This window comes from Drosophila ananassae, chromosome 2R (assembly GCF_017639315.1).
Source record: "Drosophila ananassae strain 14024-0371.13 chromosome 2R, ASM1763931v2, whole genome shotgun sequence".
In the NCBI taxonomy this organism is placed as follows: Eukaryota; Metazoa; Arthropoda; class Insecta; order Diptera; family Drosophilidae; genus Drosophila; species Drosophila ananassae.
Window position 1 is genome coordinate 7,292,224 of NC_057928.1, and position 19,710 is coordinate 7,311,933.

General features: G+C 40.2%; 1 protein-coding gene and 1 long non-coding RNA gene across 6 annotated transcripts; one reads left to right on the plus strand and one right to left on the minus strand.

Annotated features, from left to right (window-relative positions):
* Nucleotides 1-1,134: 1,134 nt before the first annotated feature.
* LOC6493731 (facilitated trehalose transporter Tret1-2 homolog) lies at nt 1,135-19,529 on the minus strand. Of its 5 annotated transcripts, none has more exons than XM_014909035.3 (4): nt 19,177-19,529; nt 3,504-4,124; nt 2,881-3,132; nt 1,135-2,392 (listed from the first exon to the last, which is right to left on the minus strand). In XM_014909035.3, the coding sequence occupies exons 2-4, from the start codon at nt 4,098-4,100 to the stop codon at nt 1,814-1,816; spliced, it is 1,428 nt and encodes a 475-aa protein (XP_014764521.1). In that variant the 5' UTR covers nt 4,101-4,124; nt 19,177-19,529; the 3' UTR covers nt 1,135-1,813. The 5 variants fall into 5 exon arrangements, with proteins under 5 accessions (XP_014764521.1, XP_014764520.1, XP_001958325.1 ...); XM_014909034.3 differs by lacking the exon at nt 19,177-19,529 and adding an exon at nt 12,868-12,884; XM_001958289.4 differs by lacking the exon at nt 19,177-19,529 and adding an exon at nt 9,766-10,470.
* Nucleotides 7,213-8,264, plus strand: LOC116655903. The gene is made up of 2 exons (XR_004311005.2): nt 7,213-7,608; nt 7,665-8,264. It is a non-coding gene; the product is annotated as an uncharacterized LOC116655903 (long non-coding RNA).
* Nucleotides 19,530-19,710: the final 181 nt, after the last annotated feature.

Sequence of the window (19,710 nt, forward strand, 5' to 3'; positions counted from 1 at the left end):
TTTATTGTATATTTTTTGTAGATATTTCAATAGTCCCTCAAAATTATAGGAAAAACCAAAAGAGAGGTTTACATTTTCATTTATAATACCTGGAAGAATTATACACAATGCACACCAAACCTCCAATGGACAACAAGGCTGTCATTGAGAGTCATCGGGAACGTCTTTCCCGACTACTGGAACGCATTTCGGACGTTGAGGAGAAGGTTCAGGAGATAATGGAGGTCAACCGGCAGAGGCTGGGCTTCAGGCTCCTGCAGAGCCAACTCAACCACTTGGCGGCCGAGGCCCAAATCATCGAAGACCTAATCGAGCAGGAGTCCAAGGAGGATGGCCAACCCGAAGCATAAACCCAGGGAATTGAAAATTAAACTTGACTACATTGAATGTACATGAATATATTATATATTTCTTTATAAATTTTTAACTTTTTTGTATTTTATTTATTTTAAATACTATATGCAAGTTTAACAATGATAGGGTTTCGTTTTTTTGTAGCTTTCAGCGTTTTTTTTGCGATCATAAAATCAAATAAAATCGGATGTACATTAAATTCTTAAACTCAACCACTTGGCGGCCGAGGCCCAAATCATCGAAGACCTAATCGAGCAGGAGTCCAAGGAGGATGGCCAACCCGAAGCATAAACCCAGGGAATTGAAAATTAAACTTGACTACATTGAATGTACATGAATATATTATATATTTCTTTATAAATTTTTAACTTTTTTGTATTTTATTTATTTTAAATACTATATGCAAGTTTAACAATGATAGGGTTTCGTTTTTTTGTAGCTTTCAGCGTTTTTTTTGCGATCATAAAATCAAATAAAATCGGATGTACATTAAATTCTTAAACTCAACCACTTGGCGGCCGAGGCCCAAATCATCGAAGACCTAATCGAGCAGGAGTCCAAGGAGGATGGCCAACCCGAAGCATAAACCCAGGGAATTGAAAATTAAACTTGACTACATTGAATGTACATGAATATATTATATATTTCTTTATAAATTTTTAACTTTTTTGTATTTTATTTATTTTAAATACTATATGCAAGTTTAACAATGATAGGGTTTCGTTTTTTTGTAGCTTTCAGCGTTTTTTTTGCGATCATAAAATCAAATAAAATCGGATGTACATTAAAAAATAGTTGTTTATTTCGGTTTATTACATAAAAATATAAACACTCTTCTCTGGCGCTCTATTGGCATAATAAATAAATTGGCAAAAGACGTGACTACACTAAGTGAATCAAATGAATGCTTCTGGGATTTTTGACATAGACGACTATAGTTCATATACATAGACATACATATATATTTTATATAGTACAAATAGATTAAGAATTATCGAACAGATGCGTGCAAACACTTTCTAAAAACCTGAACAAATGCATTAATTTGCCTTAAAACATTCACTTCATTAATTTGTAAAACAGAATTCGTTGGTTGAATGGTGAAGTAACACTAAGTAAGCATATATATCCATATATGTTTTGTTTTTCTTAAATTGCTGTTGTCTTTTCAATGGCTGCAAAAGCAGGCCTTACATTTCTCGCGGCTTTTCTGCAGTTGACCTTCAGTCTTCGCTCTTAGTAATAGTTTGCTGCAATAGTTTCCCGTCTCTCTCGTTACGCTTAACCGAAAATTATGCGAAAATTAAATTCTATAAACAAATTCATCAGGACTTGCACTTGCACTTAACGCGAACCTAAATCGAACGTAAATTAACATCAAGTTAACAGTGATTTCCGGTCCGTTTGCCGGCTTCCGGTTTGCGCTAATTCAACTTCCTGCGCCTGCGCCAGCGCCCCCTTACTTCTCCGCTGCACCGTTGGAGACAACTGCGCTGGGATTGGATCGGTTACCGGCCAGCTCCTGCTGGATCTCGTTCAGACTCTTGCCCTTCGTCTCAGGCACAGCGAAGAACACGAAGAACACACCCAATACAGTGAGGCCGGCGAAGAGCCAGAAGGTGCCTCCGATTCCCAGTCCGTTGTTCAGATCGTCGAACGTCTTGGTCACCACAAAGGCCAGCAGCCAGTTGGAGGTGCCAGCCAGCGATCCAGCGAAGCCCTTGATATCAGTGGCGAACAGTTCACCCATCATCAGCCATGGCACGGGTCCGTAGCCCATCGAGAACATAATGATGAAGATGCACAAACTGGCCACCGGCAACCATCCAAGGCTCTCCACCTGGGTTGGGTCTTGACTCTGCAGATAGAAGTACACTCCAATGGCAGTGGTAGCCACAGCCATGGCACATCCGGAGGCCAGCAGCAGGATACGACGGCCCAGCTTGTCAACAACCAAGGTGGAAACGAAAGTGGCCACCACCTGCATGATTCCGATCAAGATTGTGGCCCACTGTTCTCCAATGCCGGTGTTAGCTTCCTGCAATTAAAAATACTCATTTAGTAATTTAATTTTAAACTATTATAAAAACTATTCCGAAAATTTAGCCTTCGCTGGGGGCCATATAGTGGCTCCATGCATTTTTAAGCTTTTCAAAGGGGACCCTCCAGAAAATGTTATGAAAAATCTAAAAAAAAATTATGATCCCAGATTTTGACGCAGATTTGTGGAGAGTCAATCTACGAGTCATTTAAGGTATTCCGCTCAGATAAATATTAGCAGCAGGTCTCCGCTGGGGGCCATATAATGGCTCCATGCATTTTTAAGCTTTTCAAATGGGACCCTCCAGAAAATTTGGTATAAAATAAAAAAAAAAAATAATGTTCCCAGATTTTGAGTCAAATTTGTGGAGAATCAATCTACGAATCGTTTAAGGTATTCCGCTCAAGAATCAAATTAGTATTGGCAAAGGTATGGTGTTTGCTTGGAGTTACACAGAAAAGATCTTAAAAATTTTAAAACCTTACCTTAAAGATCCTGGACGAGTAGAAAATAACAGCGTTGATGCCGCACACCTGCTGGAAGAACATCAGACCCAGACTGATGGCCAAGGCCTTCCTGGTAACTGGACGGTTCAGGGCTGACCAAACATTGACCTTGTTCTCACGGATTTCCCGGTCGGTTTCACGCAACTCCGCCAGCTCAGGCTCATAGTCGTAATCCTTGCCACGCAACCACTGAATGGACTTGATGGCGTTCTCGGACCGATCTTTGGCAACCTGTCAACGGGGATTTAGAAAAAGAGACAAGTTAGATTAAATATGGAAAAGTGTTTTCATATATACTTTATCTCATTATCATATCATTCTGATAGCAAACTCGTGATAGCTTTTCGTATCTTAAAACTCTTGTATCTTAAAATCAAAGACATTTTAGATTGACTCGGGGAGTTCCCTTATCTATGAATGTCATGGGAAGATATTTTTCTTTTATAAAATTGATTGATTTTAGAATTTGATAGATTTCTGATTGATTGATTTCTATTGAAAATCTAGTGTCTTTTTTGACACATTATGACTTCTTGAAATAACTGATATTCTTCCACTTAATGTTTAATCTTATTTTTTAAACACTGATATTGGAAACTTACCAAATAAGTAGGTGATTCCGGCATGAAGAAAAAGATTGCGCCAAAAACGAGGGGAAGAAGGCCGCAAACGACGCTCACCCAGAAGATTTCCAAGCCAGCTCCGATGGCGTACACAAACAGGATACCAATGGTGATCATCAGCTGGAAGAAGCTGCCCAGGGTTCCTCGAATGTCCTTCTGGGCAATTTCACCCGTGTACATGGGAGCAGTCACACAGAAAGCACCGCCAGCAATACCGAGGATGTAGCGAGAGGCGTACATCAAGCCCACATTGGGCGCCCAGATGAGCATGGCCCAGCCAGCGATGAAGGGCAGCACCAGGAACAACATGGTCCATTTTCGTCCAATCATATTGATGAGGAAACCGATGGGGATGCACACGGAGGCGGCACCCAGGGTCATGGCGGAACTGATCCACGAGAACTGGGTGTCGCTAACGGGGAAATCGTATCCGGTGCCATTGTCTACGATCTTTGTCTGGGCGGGCGATGTCCATCCCAGAAGGGTGCCGCAAGCGAAAGCACCACCAGCGGCTGCCAGAGCCGCCACATACTGGGGCAACTTCCGGGAATTGTTCTCCGTCGACGTATGCACCATTCTGCCGAGTAGATTCTCCTGATCCTGAAAGGAGGGGATTGAAATTTAATAATTATAATTTTTACACTTAATTGTAACTAATAATACTATTATTTATGCTCTTTTTTTCCACAAAACCACTTAAATTATAATTTAAACTTTCACTTATTTCCACTCTTTAAAATACAAGGTAACTATTTATTTTTACCTTTTCAAGTTCTAGGAAGATGGCTATTAGTTAGATCTTTCTGCACTGACCAACTGACTGGGACTGAGGGCCAACTATTGGCTACCCAGAAGTATTATCAAACCATGGTCCGTGATAAGGCCCGAACCCCCCGCCCGGTGATTAGGACATTTATTGGGGAGCCGATAAAGAGAATTCCATTCCATGCCCCGTGCACCCATATTTATTGCACTCTCCCAGATACAAAAACAATTTTTGGGCTATGCTCTCCCCATTCGGATTCCGATTTCGATTGTGCTGAAGTGCTTCATTATTTCATTACGGCGATCACATAAACAGAAGTCGCCCCCCGAAAACCGTACAACAAGTTCACGCACCCTCGCTACGCGATATCATTCATACGCCGTGTGGCCATGGGTATTTATGCTTCAAAGGGGTAAGCTCTTAAGTCCCTCAAAGGCCCCCAATGGAGATCGTTTAATTCATAGTTCAGGATGCCGCGTGATCAATTAAGGACTTGCTGACATTTTTATGAATTTGAGACCTTAAGTACTATTATTAAGTACATGTGTTCACACTTGAAAGTTTAAAATAAGCCAGTTGATTAAGGAAACTTTGTGTTCTTATTAACATAAGTGCCTGATAGGGGTTGCCCGATTAGGAAAGAGATTAATTGCATGGAAATTGCCTTATTAGTTTGGCTTAATTGATACTTGAGGAAAACCCTAGATTTTCATTTTGCAAGATAACCCAAACAAAAACCAATAAAATAAAAGGAGGTACTTCTAAGAAACTATATGAATTCTTAAGAAATATATATGCAGTTATAGTACATTCCCTTTTCAATTAGTCTATTCTACTCCAAGGCCTCCCAAAGGGTCACTCAAGCAGCACCAATTAATAATATTCGACCACCTTGTTAGCCATACTCGTTGACTTCCGTTCAGGGGGGCCATAAATTATTGTATAATCGCCAGATATAGAATCGCTATATCGCCAAAATAATCAGTAAATGGCCGAAATTCCAGCTACTGACTCTGCCAGACAGAATCAGCTGGCCAAGTTAGTGGAAGCTTTTTTTTATCGAGAGCTTTTTTTTATATTTAGTAAAGTGTTGTTATTTTATTTTTATAAACAGAACTGCGTCAGGTCTGTGATATTTATTGTTATGAAAAAAAGGGGCGTGTGCTGATATTATTTTTTATTTTTTTTTTGTATGATATATATACGGTTAAGAACTGACCTTTCACAATATTAGGGCTGGCAAATTTATGGACATTTTGGTAGTAGAGAAGAAAATAAATTATTATTAAATGAACTTCCATCATCCTACATAAACATCCTGTAATACGATTTGCAATCATATTCCTTTGATGTCTCTCCAGACATAAACATAAAAGCCATTTCGCCTGGAATTCATGTGCAATTTATGGCCATTTTTACTGGGCGCCTTATTTTATTTATCTCATGTGTCGCCGCCCACTCGCTTGCCACTCTTTCCGTTGGCATTGCCAATCTCGACCCACGCCAAGTCAAAGAGCAGAAAACAAATCACTTCCGTGAAATTGCAGCCGAGAATCGCAACAGGAACTGCATCAGCAATGGGGGGCAGGAGGCACATGGAGGGTTACTGGTACGCCCACATATTAACTGTCGTATAGACACACCTCCGGAGCTCTGGAGTCTCCCCCTCGAGCGCCGAGGCCCGAGAGTAAACGAAGCGTTCAAGTCGCCTCTGAAATCGATATCTGCCTCGATTCTGGGCCGTGTCTGCGGCTAATGTGGTCAATCCATTGTCGGCCCGATGTCGTTCTGTATCTAAATTTAGCATTACTGCCAGTTAAAGGCAGCTCTAGGAATCCGAGTGGGCGATTCCGGGCACCCGGCTATCGTTTACCGCCCCCTCCCGCCCAGGATGGCTCATTGCCTGTGTGGCGAGGTGGCGAGGTCCAAGTTCGTTTCAATGTCAGTGGCAGGCGCAACAGTGTGCGTCATAATGGTAATGCCCAGTGACATTCCGTTAAACAGGTTCAGAGCCTAGCATATTAATATTGATCGATTGGCATTCGTCCCGTTTAATCTAAGCCATAAGCCATTTAATTTGCATAGGAGGAACTTGAAGAATTTCCATCACAAATTCAAAATTTCTTTCCTATTTATTTTCCCAGAGGCCGGGTTCTATTTGCATAATTGATAAGCTACTATTATAAGTTCACATTTTCCTGAGGAAATGAACTTGGGAATCTGTAATGTCCAAGGCGGACGATGACTTGTAATATCCCATGCAATTTTTGGAATTTCAAAACCCCTTTTTTAAATAACTCTATTTCAGTGTGCAATTTAAAAAATGCAAAACTGAAAGTGAAAACCGCTTAGTAGATTAACCCATAAAACCGAAACTTAATATATAATCATCAGAGCTGCCTAATTGGTATTCAAAAAATGTGCCGCACACTTTATTATCGAACTGGTCGAGTTTTCATAATTTTGTGGGTCGCTTTTAAAAATACACTTTTATTCAAATGTTTCTCATAAAATTGTTTGTGTTTTGTGTTGGCCCGCTCCATTGTCCGTATTCTGAGTTCGAACAGGGTACAAATTTTTAATGATGCCATTGGGGTATATTATTTTTACTAAAGTAAATACTTAAAAGTGTTGACTCATTTTGTGCACTCACTGGAACCAGATTCAATTGAACTTGTCTGGTGAAATTGAATTAAAAATAAATCCGCATCATGGGTCTTGTTATAATCTCTTTTGGGGATTAGAGATACGCCCTTTATTATTTTTTCTATATTTTTAAAGATTACTATTTTAATTTTTTCTTGTTCCTTCCATTGTGAATGGAAATAGAAAGTCTCCACTTCGTCTTGGAACTCATTAGACTGATAAGCCATGCGATCTATCATAAAGGAAAGAGTTTTGGACTTTGGATACTGTAGCACTTGCCATGACGGGGAGCGACACCTATGAGCCGCAGTTGGCGGAGGGTGGCGCCATCTATGAGAAAAGGTTTAGCGTAGGTATTGGGGGAGCGCCTGGAACAAAACGAATTCCGGTAGTTCGCCATTTGTGGACCCCAGGAGCCAGCCCGCCGAAAATCCGGCGTCGGTCCGCTTATGGGTATGGGTGGGATCATTCCCAAGCAAGATCTGCAACAAGCCAGACGTGTCAGCAAGGCGCTAAGCAGCAAAACCACGGGGAAAAAAACCAACAATATTCGAAGATCCCGCCGGCAGTTGTGACAATTAATTTTGGGGACGCTCAAAGGCTCCCAATTGTCCACCGGCGTCAGTAAACCGAGTGTAGAGGTGGAAGTGGTGGCTCGAGGAAAACCCAGGGGTGAGTGTTTGAAGGGTCAGGGAAGAGCACTGAATCACGAATCCCAGTTTTAGCAGGCCGAGCAAAAGTCCGAGTGGACTATTCCGTGTCCCCTATTAAAGAACTCCAGGTGGCTCAACTAAGGAAGTCCAACCAAAGGCGGACGGAGGAGCACCGAGGAAGGAGAAGAAATCCCGGCCTAAAATAGGCTAACCGCAGCAAGTTCGCTTCGAACCGAAGCTAGGTTCGAGCGAACGGAGGAGCGCAGAGGAGGCGCTAACCGCAGTGTAGCGCGAGATTCAAGTACGGGAGGGAGGAAAACCTCGGAGGAGTCCCCCTGAAAAAGGTCCAGTTTCGGATCCGGCCGTAGTGTCCCTGAAAGTGATTTTGAGGAGCCAATTTAGTGATTCAGTCAAACCAAAGTGAAATGCATAAAATTTAGGCAAGAAAAAAAAAAAAAATCGGAAGAGAACCGAAGAAAAAAAAAATGTAAGGAAGCCAAGAAAAATTAACGTAACGTCCCTAATGGCCTGATCGGGAAACAAGGCTCGTCAGAAGAAAGTTATAGTCACTACCAATTGTGTTTGTTGTCGTGGTTTTATTTATTTGTGCGCCCCATTGGGGAAATTTTTGTATAGTCTAAAACCTTTGTTTCAGCGACCCCTCGAAAGCGCTTTCGTCGTGGGATGCATCAAGGAATGTCCAGTGAGTAAAACCTGCCAATTTGTTTGTGACAATTTTGTTTTGATTTTGATCCTTGGGGTCCCGGCAAATTTGGACTCTAAGAGTCGCCAGTTATCTAAGGGCGTTTGGTTCCTTTAAATTTTTTTTGGGTTTAAAAGAGAAAACAAAAAAAAAAAAAAAAATAATACTTAATGCACATTCTTTTGCTTTGATTTGTGATTCTAATTCCTAATTTTATTAAATTCATTAAATTTTAACTAGTCCTATTTGTAATGCCAATGCTAAGATTTTATGTACGCCTGGATATTTATATCTCTTATTTATTTATTTAAATTGTATTAGCTTAAGTTTTTTTGCATTTGCCATGATTCAATTTTATATTTATGTTCTTTAGTAATAATAAATATTTTATAATGTTTTAAACCCCGTATTATGCTGCAGCTAGCCGATATGAAGTAGTAGGGGTACCCATGAAAAGGGGTCGCTCGCAGGATGCGGGAAGCGAGCGATCATAGGTAGGGTGGGCACGCGAGAGTCGCCCCATGACACCTGGGTGACTCGTAAGTAAGGCGCAGGAAGGGAACCCCCCCCCCCATCTCTTATCATCCGAGGATATCGGGACTCTTTCCGGAGAGTAGATATTTCGTCGCGAGCACGCATTTAAAGTTTGATCCCTACCCGGAGAGGCACCCTTGGGAACCGGCAAATAACACCCCCCTTGCCGACGAGCCGAAGCCGGATATTCCAGCGTGCGCTGGTTCCCAGGTTTTACCACCCGCCTCCGCCCATAGATGATTTTAGGAGTTCGTTACAATACTATGTTTTCGATAAAAAAGAAACCACTACGATAATTGACTTATAAATGCTTATCGTTAAATTATGTAAAGCGGAAATTTGGATTGATCATACTAACAGTGGAATTGTGCAATTTCTTGTTCGATTTTGGGTCTAAATTGAAACATGTTGGGCCTGATAATTGCCTGGTAGTTTATTTATAGCTCATATCTTATTTTGCGGCAACATCTTTTCGCTTTCAACTACTCGTTTACTTTGCAAACAGTTCTTAATATTGTTTGCACGGTTTTGGGTAAATAATTATCTAGAAAAGTAACTTTTTAATGCCCTAACTTTAGCCTATAATAGAGAATTGGAGTATATTTTATAACCAGGGTATACCATCTTCGAACATCTTGAAACTCAACTTCCTAGCTTGTTTTTCTTCAGTTCGCACTGCGTTAATTGGACTTTCGCCGTGGCTATAGTCAAGGTCAATACCGGAGGATGTATTAACTTGGCTAGCTAGGCCAGATGGGAAGCACAAATTAACTTAAATTAGCCGGCACCATAAGCATACATAGAGAAAAATATTTTGGCAATATAATTAATTATGATGGAGAGAAGGATGGAGAGAGTAAATAAAGCATGAAAGTATCTACTGCCATAATATTTTTCTTGGATATGTTTTTTGTGAAAATATTTAATTGGTTTTCCTACGTGTGGCGTGGAGCTGGAACGGCCATTCTCGCTGGCTTTGATGATTTTTACCGCTTGTCTGGAGCCGTACTTGGCCCCATTCTCGGTGGATTCCAGCAGGTGGGAGCTCTCCTCGTTGCTGGTGCCTGGCTTCTTGGTGGCCTCCTCGCCACCGGAGTTGCTCGATGAGGCGGTGGACATGGTTGCGGGATTATGTAAACTTCGGTTGGGATATGTTTCCAAAATATGTACTCGTTCGAGGGGGGATATGTTTTCAATATTCTTCACTATTGAAATGTGCTTCTGGAGCTCTACTTTCTGTACTTTTCACTGCACTTCAAGTTGCGGTTAAGTTTGTTGGATAACACGCCAACTTCGAGGAATGTCCTTTGCCTTGGATTTGTCCTTTGGAACGACGGCCACCCACGTAGCATAGAATACTTTACGGCGCCTGCGCATCAACACCCAAACATGTTGCTGTCCAAAATCGTGTGTTTTTCGCACTCCTAATTAGCCACCGCCAGATATTTGAATATGGTAAGATATTTCCAATGTTATTTCGACGATATTTATATTTGGATATGTGTGTTTGGAAAATATCCGTCTGGTAGAGATTCCGATTTCTTCGACACTCGCGTGTATCTCGAAACAAGAACAGCCGCAGCAGCAGTGGTTGCACGAGTATCTTTGTATCTTAAACCGCACGCAACGAATGTTGGATAGCAAATGGCGCGCCAAACCATGAAAAAGGCCTCCGCCGGGCTCTGCCGGATTCGGCCGCTCTCCCAGCTCTCCCCGGTTTCTTATTTTCTTCTCTCGTGCTTTGCGCCCAGAGAACTGGTCTCTCCAGCGAGTATTCCATGTAGTAGCAGCAGTATACCATGGCCAATGGATCGGTGGTTTATTTTTTTTTGGGGTGGAGGCGAAGACGTTCCGAGGGTATTGACTCGAGGCGGCAAAATCCGAAACTGGAATTGCAGGCGCCTCCTTGGTTTCCTCAGATTTTTAATTTTATTCATTGGATTCGCCGGTTCCTGAGTTGCATGCAACCAGCACTCAGTCGGTGGATGCAACTTTTGCATCCGACAGCTCCTGGCCTTCAGCTTGTTGCATCTGTTTTTATTTTGCTTTCATTAACTTAAGTTCCAGTCGTTAAATGCCGGCAATGCAGATTTATGCATATGCCATTGATTTAGTAATTTATTGGAAATTGATTCGTGGAAAGTTTTTAAGAATAGTCTGCAGTTTAAAAACTCTAAAATTCTTTGTTAGTTAATTAATTCATCTTTATAGTTCCGATGTATCTTTATCCCCATGTGCCACACATTGTTTACTGCAGTTCCGTAGACAAACAAAGATTAAATGGCAATAAAGGCCTGGTTGTTCGGCACTGTCTCCGCCTTTATATGGATATCTTTGTTTAGATACGATGCTTACACGAATTGTAGAATTTCCATTATCCATTATCATTTTCGATTCCATTTGCCTCCTCGAAATATATGTACATATATCTATTTGTCTAGCTATACAAACGCAACTACGTTGAATGGATCACGTTTGTTCTAGGCTTGAAAATGTGGCAGCCACTGGCTAAGCATAATGGATTGCCTCTGACGGTGGCTCATTCCAAATGGAAATGAGCATTTCCCCGCTTTTGGCTTTTCAATAAGCAAACATGACACATCTCCAGGGCTATAAATGGGTCAGGTAATGGGAATGGGAATGCCTTCTTTATATCGAAACCAGGCGAGAACTTATGGAAATTTCGGCCGTACAACAGGTTTATAAATAATTCCGTGAAATTACATTTGAGTGAAAAGTATTTATATTGAGCATTTAGGAGTTTACGTGAAAGGGGATCTACATAAATTATCCTTTTTTGGGTGTGAGGAAGTTAACATCCAGAAATATTTAAGAAGCTTTCAATGATTAAAGAAATATTTTCAAAAATAGCTCATACTTCCTATGAATCGAATCATAATCCCTTATTCCGGGTTAAAAGGTTTGACTCATAAACTTATCCTCTGACGCTGCCTGGTTTCGTTTTGTGAAATCGCATTTGCCCCACCCCCTAACCTTTCTATTCGACTCAGCACCCCCAGGTTTCCCCCATTAATAATATCGCCCACCACCCAGCTTCCGTCATCGCGTCAACGCAGCTCGGGTCGGACTTGGGATTCAACCAAACATTTGGCACGCTCCATGCTTGGAACAGGGGCCCAGGGCGCCTAAAAGCATGCTCACCTGCTGCGACCAGACGCTTTCCCCATATACATCCCCATGTGCTTGTTGTATCTACACTCGAAACACGCAATGTTTAGCGGTGTGCCAGCTATGTACTACGAATACAGCAATTAAAAGGGAACCAGGTGGAAAGGTGGGCTCGCTGGCAAGTCAAGAAATGATAAAATACCGGCATTATGCAATAGAAAGCTCATTAGCACTGTGGCCCAAGTTGGTATAGGCTCTGATTTGGCTCTGACGAACTACGTCAGCGGATACGTCACGCAACTATGTACATTCGTATCTGTATCTGGTGGATACAGAGCGTTTAGAGGGGCGTGCGCCGTGTGACGTCACAGGCCAAGCCAAGCCCCAAATCTCAACCAATCAAACGGGGCAGAACGAGCCCCCATATATATGTATATACGAGCTAAGCAAATATGTATCTTATTGTATTGTTTTGTTTGTTTGTAAATCGATGCAAATATTTTAGTTTTCTTGCTTTCTTGGCTGTCAGGTCCCAATAGATACTAAATATTTCTGCTGACCCGTCATTGTCGTAACTTGGAGGCATCCTATTGATCGATTTTTATCCGCGACCTACAATTGAACTTGTAGCCCGGCGCCAACATGATGAAAATGTTCCAAAAACTGATTCATTCTTATGTATACAGCGGGGAATTATAAAATCAATAAGGCGTCCTCGTCGACGACCTCAAGGTGAATGTATCTAGATACATTTTGGGCCCAAATGTGGGTGCTTGCCCTTGGCCAAAATAAATGGCATTACAGGTCATGCCATTTCCCGCCAAGCTGGTGAAATTTATTTCTTTTTTCACATATTTTAATAGACTTTTTAACATTCTTTGTTTAATAATTAATTTCTTTTTTTATACTTACAGTTAATTTTTAAAGATTCGGTGTTGAAAAAATTATTTTGCAATGATAAAGAATTGCGGGTAATTAAAAATCAGGTTACAAGAAATGCATACATTCAAACAAAGGAATTTTAAAATATGTATATTTTTTAATTTTAAGTAATATAGGCCATGTTTTTTAATTATTGGGGAATAAATATTCTGATAACGGTCACTTATTTTTTCCCAAACCAGAGCACCTAGCAGAAAAGCTCTGAATTGGTAACAGTTCCCCTCAAACTGTACAGTCTGTATAGTGATTATAAAACTGTCGAATATTTTTTATGGAAAAGTAAATAAACAAAAATTGCTTTTTGGGCTATTTAAGAATATTTTTAATGAGTTTATTGAAAGGTTTATTGCTTTCAATTATTTAAAAATATTTTGTTGACGATTTAATTAATGTTTCCATTAAGATTTTTCGATTTAAAACTTTAAAACCTCTTCTACATAAAATATATACTAAAAAATATTCTTTTTAAATTTAATTTTAACAAGTTAGATGTTTAATCTTTAACAAAGAAAATTAGCTGATTCAATTTATTGGCCAACAAAATTATTGGACAGCTATAGCCATCGATCAAAGTGTTTACGTTACTCAGACAATTAGGCAGACAGCCGGATACTATACGAATATATAGGACAGGAATGCTCATATCCCTTATCACCATGAAAAATTGCAGCATGGCGATACCAGATCCACTCCCACAGGGGGCCCTTATCTGGCCTTATCGGAATTATGTCACTTCACTTGTATTTTGGCTGCCAAATCGTTTTATGGCCAAATCGAGGCAATAGACATGGTGCCCCGTAAAGTGCCCAAGTATTTATGTGCAGGCGTAAATCCCAGATCAAGTGCATTGTTGATCGGGCAATCGGGGCCCAGGACTACAAGTGCCTGCCCAAAAATATAACCATTTGATTGACAGTCTATAGAGCTATAAATGTGACAAATAGACAAGAGACCCCATAAACTAGTCCGATTTCATGTACCAAGGAACAGTCGCCGAACACGCCCCCGCATCGAGATCATCCACATCGTAACCACACGCTGCGCAGCTTTAACAAGAGATTTCCTTATTAAATTCACAAAAAATGAGAAAATATTTTGAATATCTGAAAGCGCCGGCATACCTAGCTGGGAATTTATTAGAGTCAATTGAGCGCACTTTACTTTGATTAAAAGAAATCTTTATGATTTGCTTGCGCTCAGATAAAATACACGAGATTCTTTCGAAAAAGATAAGATTTGACAATTAAATAGACCCCATGGAAGGTGAGTAATAATATTTGTTCGTGGATAGAATATATAATTTATTTAAACATTACTAAGGGAAGATTTACAGAGTCAATATTGAGTCATTTTCGTACAACGAGTATATATTATTCACTTGAAACACAAACAAGATCATCTCCATAGATCGTTGTTATCAACTTTTTGATAACCACCCCGAACTTTGCAAAAACAATCTCTGCCTTTTTATAGAAACACTTGTAGAACTACACCCTATAGAAATATTGCTTTGAGGCTATTTTGTGGCTTAAGAATGGGACTGCCCCATGAAGGCACTCCGATTAAGCTAAGCTATGGCGATGGACGTCGATCAACCATGAAGTTGCTCCGCGTGGTCAATGAGCTCTCCGTTCTTGGCCAGTTTGGTACAAGTTCAAAGTCTTAGCAATTGATTTGCGTAAAAAGTACGATAATCTATTCGTTGCTCGAATTAGCACAATCTTCCGCCCAGTTGTTGATTTCAATTGTTGTGATAGCCTCGTATGGGCGGGATTGGTGGGCTCGCATTGACGCAGTAACCGGGGGCTCTGGCGACGAGCCCCAAAAGAGCGCGAAAAGGTCACTCATTTGTCGGAGCCTCAGGAGGCGTGAGTCTCTCGATTCTAGCTTGCCAATGCGAATGCATATTCGAATTCCCAATCCCCGGAGATCACTGGGTTATCAGTGCCATGTGGGACGATGTCTGGGCCCCCGAGCGAATTCAATAATCGCTCTAATACATATTATTAATTTATAATTACAATCTTTTGCCTTGTAGGCATATTTTCTTCTCGGTTGCCATCTCCGGGTTCTGGGATCCTAGTGCCTGGAAAATGTTGAAAGCTCTACCGATTGCGATTTCCACCCAGACCCCAAGGTCCGAGTAGGCCCATGTGATAAGGTGATCCACAGTAGCAATGCACTTGATTAATAGTCGACGCGACTACTGATAAGATGCTCCTAGATCCCATTAGATTTAATGTGTCGCACAAGTACTTTATTAGTTTTTCCCCAAGCATTTGCACTTCATAGCCTCGAACCTTTGAAGCGCTCCTATCAGGGCCAAGAGACAGTTTCACTTTATTGCCGAGTGGTTGCACTTGAAAGCAAGTGGCCTATTTTATAAATAGTATTAGCCATGTGCCTCAAATAAATTCAATGTTTTTGAAACAATACTCCCTTTTATTAAACCTGATACCCAAATATCTCTGCCCTATATGAACACACTCTTATCACGCTTATTATATTGTTGTTCAACTTATCGGCATAGGATATATCTCTTGTTTACCTCGATCGACTGACAAATTGCACAATTCAACAAGCTACTATCAATTGTACCTTTGGATAAACAAGATAGCGTTCACGGAAAATGTTTCCCATTAAAGCCGACAGTATTTGCCCCCATTGGAGGGCCCTTCATTCGCCCATCTAATCACATGTCGTTACACTTGTTGGTGCTGCCAATTTTCCATTTTATGCTAAAGAGAAAAATGACTAAATTCGCTTTGAAATTCATTATTAGGGCGTAGCTGTGCGATTTTGTGTGTTTTGTTTGGCGTGTTTCATGTGTTCTTCCTTGCTGATAACAGAAATATAAGCAACTAAACAAATAATAGACTTTCCAGTCAAGCCACAAATGAGCATTTTTGAATGAATTGGCACTTGGCGACTGATAAGCTTTTTGAACGGACCACACAGAAGGCAAATTTGTGGAATTTTTATAAAAAATTTCGCGCCTCAGCTCCCATTATTTAGTTGGTACATTGAACCGCAGTTCAAGTTTACAAATTATTGTTTTGTTTTGAGACAGAATCATCAGACTTGGAATTCCAATGGATCCTTGAAAACCAAAAGAATCTTATCAACAAACTCCCCACTTTCTGCCAATACATTAATAAGAAAGCGGCTTTTGTAAAGTGCCGACAAAAAACAAGTTTTACCAAAACCGCCACAGGCACCAAAGGGTTTCCGAAGAAAACAGATGTATCTTTATAAATAAACCCAGTATTAATGCTGGCTCGTTACACAAAGTGCTTAAATATAGTACCCAAGCTTGAAAACCGAATTTAGGTGTGTGTTCGTCAATAAAAAACGGCAATAGGTATTTTTATAAACGGGAACAGGTGTTTTTTCGAGGTATAACTAATTGGCAAATATGGGTTTCAGGGAAACAACAATCAGAAGATAGGAATATAGATGCAAGTCTTGAAAGTGTTAATATTCTTATTCGTCCAAAGTTCAAGTGATGTTATCAGGAAACTGATATTTAACTGTTGCACTATTTGGCAGGCCTTAATCTTTCACTTAATGATGGATTTCCGTTTAATTATTTTGAACCAAATGCTATAGGAACTATAGAATAGGTAATCTGATATATATGTCAACTGGTGAGACCCATAAAAAAAAAAATTAAAACGAATCACAAATAGCGATCAACGTCAGTGCAGTTGATTGACTTATTGTTTTTTTGTTTGGGGAACTTTTTCAGTTGAGATCTAATTAGTACTCCGATAGTATTTACGGAAAATCCATAACTTCCGTATTTAGAATAAAAAGGAACTACAGATTCGAAAAAGATAAAATATTCATAATAAATAAACTGAATTACGAAAGGGCACTCACTGGTGATGTAACAAACATTTTAAATATAATTGAGGAATTCAATTATTTACAAAATAATGACAAAAACAAGAAATATAAACGGTCGAGTGCTCATTATTTCAAAATTAACTAAGTGTTTATGACGCTTTTCATTGATATCGAGTGCTTATATATTTTTGAAACGTGAACGGAATTTCCGAAATTCTTACAATATCAGAGTTCGTTGAGCGGCGGACCCGTTAAAGTTCAGTAAACAAACGTGCCGAAGTTGTTAAATATTTTGAACTCTTTTCAACTTTGTTTATGACTAAAATATTTTAGGGGATTATATAGGAATAAGGATCTATTAAGGAAGAAGGGGCTTGTTTTTGAAACGTAAAATAAAAGAATTTAATGAATGGGAAATAGTCTATATGTAAAGATTTGTGTACCAGCGAGGAATTTATTAATATTTCTAGATTTTCTTGTACCAGAGGCAGGAAATTGTTTATAATTTCCTCTAGCCAGAGTGTGGGTGTCATTTAATCGCCAACTTGACGTCACTAAATATTATTATTCCCTGCATTATTTTACTATCCACATGGATGAGGACATTATTTTCACTATTCAGCCTCGATAGAGAAATCTCTTGGCCAGTTTTGTTATGCAAATGGTTTTCAACACCTTCCATTGATTAAAAGCCAAGAGCCAATCACACAAATGAGTCAACATGGCCAAGGCCATCGGAATGTATCTGTATCTTGTAATTGTAACTGCGTTTGGTAACTGTGTGTCGGTCATTGCAGTTTGTTTACACTTTCCTGCCAAAGCCGCCCAGTTCTATGTGATGTCACAACTTTTCGATTGAATTACACCCACCAATTGAATCGCCTCCCAGGCCGCCCCCTTGTCAATTACCTGTCGCCGACACGTGATGTTAATTTTCCCCCGTTACATGGTTGTGGTTGGGGAAAAAAATCCACTTTCTCAAATACTAATTGAGGCTGGTGTTATGGATGAGCATCTCCATGTGGGCCGAAGGAATCCCCCTCGAAATATATTAAATATTTAAATGGCTGAGCTGCCCTTGAACTAGGCCCAGTATTACGGTTTAGTTGAAATCTATTTTTATCGAGCAGCTGAAACAGTGTGTTCCAGCGCTTAAACGAATGCAAATGCAGTGACTTTAATGAACTGACTAGAGTTTGGTCAGGGAAAGGGAGTGTAGGGTAAACAAAAATGCCTTTTTATTAGTTTCTTTGTTAGTTGGGTAGGACAACCTAATTGTTAGATCCCTCTAGTCTATTTCTTTTGATTTTGTGCCGCCCAGCTTGGGTGGAGTTTCGGAACGGGACCAGGGTCTACAAGGTAAAGTGCACGTAAAGCCATGCAATCGATTTCATCCACTTATCAGCCATGAAGTGGTTTCCAAGGCAGTTGCCAATATTTCTATCGGCTTATCATCCACAATCCAGAACGGTTCCATAAAACCCCATTGAATAAAAGCACAATGCTTTTATTTTCGATCAAAATAAAATGTTGCATTGCAAACCACAACCGACAAGTACGTGATTATTTTCCAATTTAGAATTTCTTTTTCCCATTCGAATCGGAAAGTGAATTTCAATTAGAAGTGGAACTTTCAGCCGGGGGAACTTTTGGGTTCGGAATACCTGGAAGTACTTTGCGGTTGGGGAAACTTATGTTCGGGATCATGCCATAAATAAATGTGTAAATCGTGTATTTTATGAATCGGACTTGTTTTTATAGGCCATGTTGACATTTGGCACGTTCCCGTGTCTCATCAAATTTACGCTTAACTCAGCACAAAGCTCTTCCCCATCGGCAACGCAATAGCATGTTCTCCAGTTTTCAGTTCCGAAACGCATGCAGCCCCTAATTAATCATTGTTTGCCTTTAAAATGACATATATGAGGTGCTAACCAAGGGGGGAAACTCCATAGTTCTAGTAGCATAATCTCCCCCCTTTCGCAAATGTCAATGCACTGATTTAGTGAGTCAAGCACCTATGATTATGGCACAGGCGGGAAAAGAGGCTTAGAACTTTTTCCAGACTTCCTCTAACTCTATTTTAGATTTGTTGTGTAAAGGGTATTTTTCACATTCTTGTTTTGATAAATTTATAGATATTTTTTACAAAACTTAAGTGGAGATATATTCTTTAAAGTTTAGGTTTTAAGACTTTTTTAAGTATTCAGTCTTATCAAGAGTTGTCACAGTTTATGACTTTTAAATTAAAAACATTTTGTTTTTCAAAGCTTTTATTTAAAAGTATTTTATTCTCGTCAGATAGCTTTAGTAGATAATTATTCATTATGTGAAATATTTGGAGAATCCATTATTTTTTGTCGATTTCTTGGCAGTCAATGTCTTTAAAACTGGGGATTCGAACAGAGACCGGGTGAAACCCAAACTTACCCGCCAAAAACAAACACAAAGCTGTCTCCCCTTCACAGCCTCTCACTTGAATCGTGAACTTGAATTGTCCTTTGTTGGAGCAGGAAGTCGGTTCTTGTAGTTTTTTTCTTCGTATTTTTTTTTGTGTTGTCCTGATTTCTTGTTTTATTATGCGAAAGAAAGTGCACGAAATAACGTTAAAATATACAGCGGCAGACAAAATTACAGTTCACAGGCACAGAGAAAAACAAGGGGGGCACAGTTATTTGGACATGAGCGAATCATCCGGTGTATACTCTCGATGGGAATCCTCCTGCAGTGTGTCGAGAACCGCGCGCGTCGGATTCGCAAAAACGACTGATAGCGTTGATATAGACGGGCCTCCCTCGTCGACGTCGCTGACGCTGGCAGAGCTGGAGGCGCACCACCAACACCGACACCGACTATACGGTGCGGTCTGGCTCTTGCTTTGGGAAATTTTCGCTCTGTTCTTGGCGCCCCTGCTGCTCTTACATCTCTCCAAGTGGGTTCTACTACACTTAACTCTAAATCTTT